The 9,337-nt window shown below is 32.6% G+C and overlaps 2 protein-coding genes and 1 long non-coding RNA gene across 3 annotated transcripts; 1 reads left to right on the top strand and 2 right to left on the bottom strand.

Annotated features, from left to right (window-relative positions):
- Nucleotides 1–504: 504 nt before the first annotated feature.
- Nucleotides 505–4,216, bottom strand: LOC136996908 (3-ketoacyl-CoA thiolase, mitochondrial-like). The gene is made up of 8 exons (XM_067349712.1): nt 4,082–4,216; nt 2,791–2,957; nt 2,552–2,683; nt 2,072–2,336; nt 1,723–1,898; nt 1,436–1,636; nt 1,132–1,286; nt 505–1,063 (listed from the first exon to the last, which is right to left on the bottom strand). The coding sequence occupies exons 1-8, from the start codon at nt 4,098–4,100 to the stop codon at nt 979–981; spliced, it is 1,200 nt and encodes a 399-aa protein (XP_067205813.1). The 5' UTR covers nt 4,101–4,216; the 3' UTR covers nt 505–978.
- LOC136998774 (uncharacterized) lies at nt 2,072–6,547 on the top strand. Its single transcript, XR_010889318.1, has 3 exons — nt 2,072–2,206; nt 2,528–5,621; nt 5,701–6,547. It is a non-coding gene; the product is annotated as an uncharacterized lncRNA (long non-coding RNA).
- On the bottom strand, nt 5,013–8,953 carry yip2 (yippee interacting protein 2). The gene is made up of 8 exons (XM_012363009.2): nt 8,793–8,953; nt 7,496–7,662; nt 6,848–6,979; nt 6,362–6,626; nt 6,013–6,188; nt 5,726–5,926; nt 5,422–5,576; nt 5,013–5,353 (listed from the first exon to the last, which is right to left on the bottom strand). The coding sequence occupies exons 1-8, from the start codon at nt 8,809–8,811 to the stop codon at nt 5,269–5,271; spliced, it is 1,200 nt and encodes a 399-aa protein (XP_012218432.1). The 5' UTR covers nt 8,812–8,953; the 3' UTR covers nt 5,013–5,268.
- Between the last annotated feature and the right edge of the window lie 384 nt (nt 8,954–9,337).

Raw genomic sequence — 9,337 nt, 5'->3', positions numbered from 1 at the left:
CCTTGATCGAAAAAATAGACACATCAAATTTATACGATTCTTACGTACCTGTTACGACAGACATTGCGACGACTCATTGTTAGAAATGTTACTGAGGAGAATCCAAAAATCAGCAGTTACATGGGAATTCGAGTTACGCATCAATATAGCAGAATTAAATTAGATGTTTATATCGATATGCTGTCACCTTTAACATTAACAGCGGCGAACGGACAATCAACGGAAATATCACAAAGTAATATTTTTTTAATGTAACGTTTTCTTTAATATTATAATATGTGAATTATTGGCTAATAATGACATAGCAATGAATATTTGTAAAGTACATTATTGGATGGATAGACAACAATTTTCTCACAATCCGGCAGTTTTTCAATTGAAAAAGTTGAATTTCGAAAGAGACCAAACGGTAACAGAGAGAATCTGAAAGAACTTATTATATGTAAGTAATTATTATTTAATTTTATGTTACAATAGTTAAACATTGAGAACAAATATGTGATATAATTTTCCAGCTGATATTTTTATTGACCTGATATTTATGAATAGCTTTTCAAGGCTCTTTTAAACATTTTGAAATAATAATATTCTGAAATGTTTATAATGAAGCAATAGTTTTTGTATACTTTAAATACTATTGACGTCTTATTCGACTTTTACGATACTTAAGATTCAGCTGCTAACAAAAGATTGGCTTTTCGCAGCTGCATAGGTTTCCTTAAATTTACACCAAATTAAAAATATTTATCAAAATTCTGCATAGCATTACTTTGTTACACGTATAAAAATGTGTAAAACTTTTGTACAATTTTGTATAGAAATATCTTTCATAATTTTCATAATTTCATAATAAACGAATAAAAAAATTTATTAACAATAACTCATTTAAAATCAATAAATCCTAACGACATATCACTTTTATTTCGCGGCGTTTTGTTTACTCAAACAAGATATTTAACGATTTATCTTTTCAGATGATTACAATACTTCCACCATCACAGCAATGCCTTGGCCGGCGCCAATACAAGCCGAACCAATCCCGAACTTTCCAGCCTTTCGTCTCCTGTAAGAAACAAGACAAATATATTAATAAAAATGTACGTAGTTAACGGTATTGATGAAAGGACATACCTGAGTTCATGCACTAAGTGAGCAGTGATTCTGCTACCAGAAGCAGCCAATGGATGTCCGAAGGCAATGGTGCCACCGTCCACATTCAATTTATTCAAATCTAGATTCAAGTCCTTCGCACATGCCAAAGTTTGAGCACCAAAGGCCTCAATGATCTATCAGGAATGACAGGTAATGCATAGCAAGGATAAATATAAATTGTAATATTACATTGCTAATTATTTATCTCTAATTGTTTTCATATTGTTAAAGATATTTAATGAAGCCAAATTTTTACAGTGTGAATGGAGATTAAAAATCGTACCTCAACTAATTCTATTTCTTCTAGCGTCTTGCTCGTTAGTTTGAGCAAGTTCTTGATTGCCGGCACAGGACCAATTCCCATAATGCTCGGTTCTACGCCAACAACACTATATCCCACCAAACGCGCCAATGGTTTCAAACCTTCCTTCTTGACGGCTTCTTCGCTGGCTAAAATAACAGCGCCTGCTCCATCACAAATACCCTTATGAATAAGAAGAACTACATTAATTAAATTTGAGAGAATTAAGATAAAGTTTTTTTATATAAGTAAAAGAAGATGTGGTATACCGATGCAGATCCAACTGTGACTAATCCATCTTTCTGGTAAACTGGTTTTAATTTGGCAAGGGTCTCTATTGTTGTTTGCGGACGTGGATGTTCATCCGTGCAGATAGTAATATCTTGGTTTTTACTTTTTATTTGCACAGGTGCAATTTCTTCGTTAAAACGGCCTGCATCGTTGGCTGTAATATATAAAATTTTAAAATAGATTCTTAAGCTACACAGAAATTGTACACAAATTATTTATTTAATTAGAAAGAAAATCTAATTTAATATATGAAATATTTTATTTATTTTATTAAGAATTAGTAAATAAATTCTTAAATTAAACGTTAATGATTAGAGTATTATTTACCAGCTTTCCACCGTTGTTGGCTCCTCAAGGCAAATTGATCGACTTCCTCTCTCTTCAAGTTGTATTGCGCACCGAGTTTCTCTGCGGTCGAACCCGTGAACAAATTGCAATGGGTGTCTAGAAATCCAAGCCAGAGTGAGTCCTCTAATTCGTATTTCTGATTCAAGACAGTTCCATGACGAATGTTTCTCACAACAAAAGGTGTTTGACTCAAGTTTTCTGCACCGCCCGTCAAAACGATCTTAGATTCTCCCGTTAAAATGTTCTATAATAAAAATATTATTTCTTGCTGTGATTTAAGCTTCAATTTTTGCACTGTTTGTTACGATTTACAGCCATATATTTTAATTTACATTTTTTTAGAATTACGCACATTAATCTTTCCATAAAATCTCATAATGTTATTATACAATTGCTGCAATAATATTCTGTTTTAATTAAATAATATATTTTTAGGAGACTAAAGAATCTTTGACCAACCTGAGCTCCACTGACAATTGCCTGAAAACCAGAACCGCATAATCTGTTTACGCCAAATGCCGTCTTTTCCAATGGAATTCCTGACTTTAGTAAAACATGTCTTGGTAGATAAATTCCATCAGCGGATGACCACTATGAAGCAAAAGTTGAATATGGTAACACATATGCTGAATGAAAATTGTGAAGGTATTTATTATAAAATTGTTAATTATATATACATATATATAACACATACATACCGTTTGTACATTTCCAAATACAACACTGTCAATCTTCTCCGGTTTTAATCCTGCTGCTTGAATTGCTGCTGTTGAGGCAACAACCGACAAGTCAATTGCGCTTTTATTTTTAAACACACCACCTATTTTACCAAATGGGGTGTGTTTTGCGGCGACGATGAAGATACCTGTGTGAACAAGAAGTTCAATTAATATCCAATAACTTTTAGAAAAAAAACAAGATATTTTCTTTCTTTTCTTATACTTTAATTTTATCTATTAATTTTATATTTTAGTAGATAATTCGTAGAAACATTCTTATAATAATTTAATAATTTTTAGCAAAATTTTGGCCAAAAACGCAATATGTACTAATGTATGTTTATCTATTGTTATTCATATTATATTACACTACAAGCACGCGCTACACGCACGACATTTATTTTTTTAATTACAATAAATTATAAAAAACGTACAATCGTCAAAAACTTTGCAATGACAGCCGCTCACGAAATGAACTCAGCACGAAAGAATGATTTGGCATCATAGAAAAACGGCAACAATAAACTTCGATACTTTCAGATAACATACCTTTTTTAAGAGTGGATTATCATAGTTATGCGCGCGTTTTAAATTCGCGCTATACATTTGATTATTTGCAATGAGACATGAAAGAAGAATTTGTTTAAAAAACTGCAAAATTTTCGCCTTTTAAGAATATTAAGACTTTTGTACTACACAGAATTTTTACATGGATTACTTTCCATGCTAGTGTATTTAAAATATACAAAAACAAGGCGTTTTGAAGTGATGTGCACTGCTGGTAGATGATTCCTGATGGCTTGTTTCAAGAGATTCGAGCAGAATTGATCAAGTCTATGTTCATTTTCAATTGTATTCATGCATTATTTCTGTTATTTTTCTTTATATAAAAGCTACCTGTATGATTTTTTCATTCAAACGTCAAAAGCTTAAAGAAGGCAGATTAAAGGACAAATTAATAAGTCTTTGAATGTCTGGAATTTGTGTGTACCTAGTGCATACACACATATGTAACTTATTGCACACGCCACATACATTACTTTTAAACTACATTTTTTTATATTTACTTGTATCTTTTCTTTGTGCCGTGAAAGCTTACTGGTGAAGTAATAACAAGTGCGACTAGAAAAACGGACGGATTTCTAAAATATATGTACTTTCTTCTTGAATTTGTAGAAATCACTAAAACACTTGTGCGATGAATAACGTCAGTCATAGAATCCTTGATCAAAAAAATAGATACAATCAAATTTATACGATTCGTACGTACCTTTTGTTACGACAGACATTGCGACGACCCACTGTTAGAATACGTAACTACGAAGACTCCGAAAATCGGCAATTATATATAGGAATTCGAGATGCGCATCAGTCTAGCAGAGTTGGATGTTTACACAGTAGATACTTCACTTTTAATATCAACAGAGAGGAATAAACAAATCAACAGAATAATTACAAAGCAATATTTTTTCAATGTAACATTTTCTTCTTTCTTTTTAAATATTATAATATGCGAATTATTGGCTAACAATGGCATAGCAATGGATGTTAATAAAGTGCATTATTGGATGGATGGACAACAATTTCTTCATCCAGTAGTTTTTAAATTGAAAGGTTGACTTTCGAGAGAGACCAAACCAGTAAGGCCCAAACCATACTATCGGTCCGCCCATGCTTCGCTCACGCTCCGTTCACGCTTCGCTCACGCTCCGTTCTCAGTCTGATCAATGTTTCTTTTTGTTTTGTATTTTTTCGAAGAATCATTGTTGGAGCGAGGCCGGACAGAAACTTGAGTGTTATCCATAATGTGGATAGATACGTAAAAAACAATGGAAGAATATTTTATCTGAATGAGAAGCATGAACGGAGCGTGAGCGACCGATAGTGAGAATCGGGTCCAACAGTGAGTACTTCGAACAACTTATTATATGTAAGCAATTATTATTTAATTTCATGTTAGAATAGTTAAACATTGAGGACTAATATGTGATATAATTTTCCAGCCGATACTCTTATTGAACAGATATTCATGAATAGCTTTTCGAGGCTTCTTTAAACAATTTGACATAATATTCTGAAACGTTTATAATGAAGCTAGTTTCTGTATATTTTAGATACTATGGACGTCTTATTCGAGATTGGATTTTTGCAGCTATATAGGTTTTCTTAAATCTAAAACGAATTAAAAATACTTATCCATATTATATTTAGCGTTACTTTATTACATGTATAAAAATATGTAAAATTCTTGTACAATTTTGCACAATTGTACAAATAAGTATAATTTTGTATAGAAATACTTTTCATAATTTTGTCTCATAATTTCATCATAAATGGATAAAAAAATTTCTTAACAATAATTCATTTAGTATCAATAAATCGTAAGGATGTATCATTTTTATTTCGCGGTGTTTTTTCGCTCGTAGAAGATATTTAGCGATTCGTCTTTTGAGATGATTACAATACTTCCACCATCACAGCAATGCCTTGGCCGCCGCCAATACAAGCCGAACCAATACCGAACTTTCCAGCCTTTCGCCTCCTGTAAGAAACAAGACAAATAAATTAATAAAAATGTACATAGTTTGTGATATTGATAAAAGGACATACCTGAGTTCATGCACCAAGTGAGCAGTGATCCTGCTACCAGAAGCAGCCAATGGATGTCCCAAGGCAATGGCGCCACCGTCCACATTCAATTTATTCAAATCTAGGTTCAAGTCCTTCGCACACGCCAAAGTTTGAGCTCCAAACGCCTCATTGATCTATCAGGAATGGCAATTAATGTATAGCAAAGATAAATATAAATTGTAATATTACACTGCTAATTATTTCTCTCTAATTGTTTTCATATTGTTAAAGATATTTAATGAAGCCAAATTTTTACAGTGTGAATGGAGATTAAAAATCGTACCTCAACTAATTCCATTTCTTCGACCGTCTTGCCCGTTAGTTTGAGCAAGTTCTTGATTGCCGGTGCAGGTCCAATTCCCATAATGCTCGGTTCTACGCCAACAACACTATATCCCACCAAACGCGCCAATGGTTTCAAACCTTCCTCCTTGACGGCTTCTTCGCTGGCTAAAATAACAGCGCCTGCTCCATCACAAATACCCTAATGAACAAGAAGAACTTCGTTAATTGAATTTGAGAGAATTAGGATAAAGTTTATCTATATAAGTAAAAGGAGATACAACATACCGATGCAGAACCGGCTGTGACTAATCCATCTTTTTGGAAAACAGGTTTTAGTTTGGCAAGAGTCTCTTTTGTTGTTTGCGGACGAGGATGTTCATCCACGCTGACGGCTGTATCTTGTTTCTTAATTTTTACTTGCACAGGTGCGATTTCTTCGTTAAAACGGCCTGCATCGTTGGCTGTAATACATAAGGTTTTAAAATAGATTCTTAAGCTACACAGAAATTGTACACAAATTATTTATTTAATTAGAAAGAAAACCTAATTTAATATATAAAATAATTTATTTATTTCATTAAGAACTAGTAAATAAATTCTTAAATTAGACGTTAATGATTAGAGCATTATTTACCAGCTTTCCACCGTTGTTGGCTGCTCAAGGCGAATTGATCGACTTCCTCTCTCTTCAAGTTGTATTGCGCGCCGAGTTTCTCCGCAGTCAAACCCATAGGCAAATTGCAATAGGTGTCTAGAAGTCCAAGCCAGAGTGAGTCCTCAAAATCGTATTTCTGACCCAAGATAGTTCCGTGACGAATGTTTCTTACAACAAAAGGTGCTTGACTCATGTTTTCTGCACCGCCCGTCAAAACGATCTTAGATTCTCCCGTTAAAATGTTCTGCAATAAAAATTATATTTGTTGCTACAAGTTTCAATTTTTGCGCAGATGTTTGTTACTATTTATAGCCATACATTCTATTTTACATTTTTTAGAATTACACACATTAATCTTTCCATAAAATTCCATAATATTATTATTCTACAATATTATATTGCTATAATATTCTATGTTTTAATTAAATAATATATTTCTAGGAGACCAAAGAATCTTTGACCAACCTGAGCTCCACTGACGATTGCCTGAAAACCAGAACCGCATAATCTATTCACACCAAATGCCGGCTTTTGCAATGGAATTCCTGACTTTAGTAAAACGTGCCTTGGTAGGAAAGCTCCATCAGACGATGACGACTATAAAGTAAAAGTTAAATATGTTAATACATATAATCAATGAAAGTAGTGAAGGTATTTATTATAAAATTGTTAATTATATGTACATATACAGAGTGTTTCATAATGTCCGTGCCAACGCTTGTGTGTTGGTAGAGTGCGGTAAACTGAATAAAAAAGTCCTTTACCATTTTGCAATTTTGGCAATAACAATTGAGATATTAATTAAAAAGGATTGACGAATAATCACGCGTTGCGCGCGGTTAAATCATGGGCTGTACAGCGTGACTTTAGGCGTGACAGCAACGAGGATCGCACGGCAACGAAAAATAACAACGCATGGCGAGAGCAGGAGTAATACGTGTTGTTATTTTTCATCGCCATTACGATCTTCGTTGCTTTGTAATTAATATCTCAATTATTATTGTGAAAATTGCAAAACGGTAAAGGACTTTTCTATTTAATTTACAGCACTCTATCCGCACACGAGCGTTGGCACGGACATTATGAAACACCCTGTATGTAATACACACATACCGTCAGTACATGTCCAAATACAACGCTGTCAATCTTTTCTGGTTTTAATCCTGCTGCTTGTATTGCAGCTGTTGATGCAACAATCGACAAGTCAGTTGCGCTTTTATTCACAAACACACCACCCATTGTACCAAATGGGGTGCGCTTTGCAGCGACGATGAAGACACCTGCGACCAAGAAATTTCAATAATGACCAACAAGTTTTAGAAAATTAAGCGAGGAATTTTCTTTCATTATATTTTACTTTTATCTATTGGTTTTATATTTTGGTAGATAATATTTCTTTAAAAAATTGAGTTAAAAAATTATTTTATTGCCATAAAACGCGATATATATGTTAATGTATTATCATTCGTAATTAGATTACACTAGGCACACAAGCGTGCGCTACACGCACACATTTATTCTTTTATAATTATTTATTATAATTAAATATAAAATATGTAAAACATATGTAAAAAAATATTCGCAACAACCGCTCGCGATACGAATTGACAATGAGTGTAACGAAAGAACCAATCGACATCGTGGAAAAACAGCAATAATGAATTTTGATACTATAAAAATATCGCATATGCCTTTTTGAACAGTGGAATTATTATAATTATGCGCGCGTTTTGAATACATTTGGTTAAGCATTTGTAGTGAGGTGCGAAGGAAAAATTTGTTTAAAAAGACTGCAAAATTTTCGCCTTTTAAGGATTTTGTAACTTTTGTACAACACAGAATTTTTGCACAGAATACTTTCCATGCTAATGTATTCAAAACATTCAAAAACAGCGCGTTTTGAAGTGACATGCACTGCTGGTAGATGGCTCTTGGTATTAACTTGTTTTGAGAGATTCGAGCAAGATTGATAAAGGCTATGTTTATTTTCGGTTGTATTCATGCATTATTTCTTTATATTTCTTTATATAAAAGCTACCTGTATGATTTTTCCATTCCAATGTAAAAAGTTTAGAGAAAATGCAGATTAAAGGACAAATTTATAATTTTTTTAAATGTATGGATATTTATGTACCTAATACGTATGCACATATAACTTGTTGCACATGTTACACGTATTACTTTAAGCTACATTTTTTTTATTCACTTGTTTCTTTTCTTCGAGCCGTGAAAGTTTACTGGCAAAGTAGTAACAAATGCGACTAGAAAAGCGGACGGATTTCTAAAATATGTGTGTACTTCATGAATTTTTTCCTTCGCTAAAACACTAGTGATGAATAGCGTCTATCATAGAATCCTTGATCGATATAAAATATATACAAATCAAATCAAATTTATGATTTGTGCGTACCTTTTGTTACGATAGACATTGCGACGACTCACTTTTAGAAACGTTACTATGTTACGATGTTACGGAACCTGATGAATATCAGCAGTGATACTTATGCAGCTCGAGTCCTCGAGTTGTATCAAAGTCCAGCACGGTTAATCAGCTGTTGACAGAATATATGCTGCATCACTTCTGACATCAATAGAGGGGCGGAAAAGTCGCGAAGACTTTGCACCTTGTCTATTCGTTGTTTACGTATGATTTTGCTTTATATAATATTTTATAAATATATTTTTTATATATAAACACATTTTGCGTTTAATCTAAAATATATTTTTTATATATAGACACATTTTGCACAAAATATTTAGAATTTGCAAGTCATAATATAATTATAATAGATATGTAATTATATTAAAAATTCATAAATATTTATATCTGAAATTTATATCTAAAATCACTTCTTAGAAATCATGCAATCAATAAAAATTATTTATTTTATATAAAAGTAATTTATTTTGCATTTTTGTATAAAAATAAATTATCTTATATCTACTTCTTTTTTT

The sequence above is a fragment of the Linepithema humile genome, chromosome 1 (genome assembly GCF_040581485.1).
Source record: "Linepithema humile isolate Giens D197 chromosome 1, Lhum_UNIL_v1.0, whole genome shotgun sequence".
Taxonomy (NCBI): domain Eukaryota; kingdom Metazoa; phylum Arthropoda; class Insecta; order Hymenoptera; family Formicidae; genus Linepithema; species Linepithema humile.
This window is presented reverse-complemented; position numbering and strand designations above follow the sequence as displayed.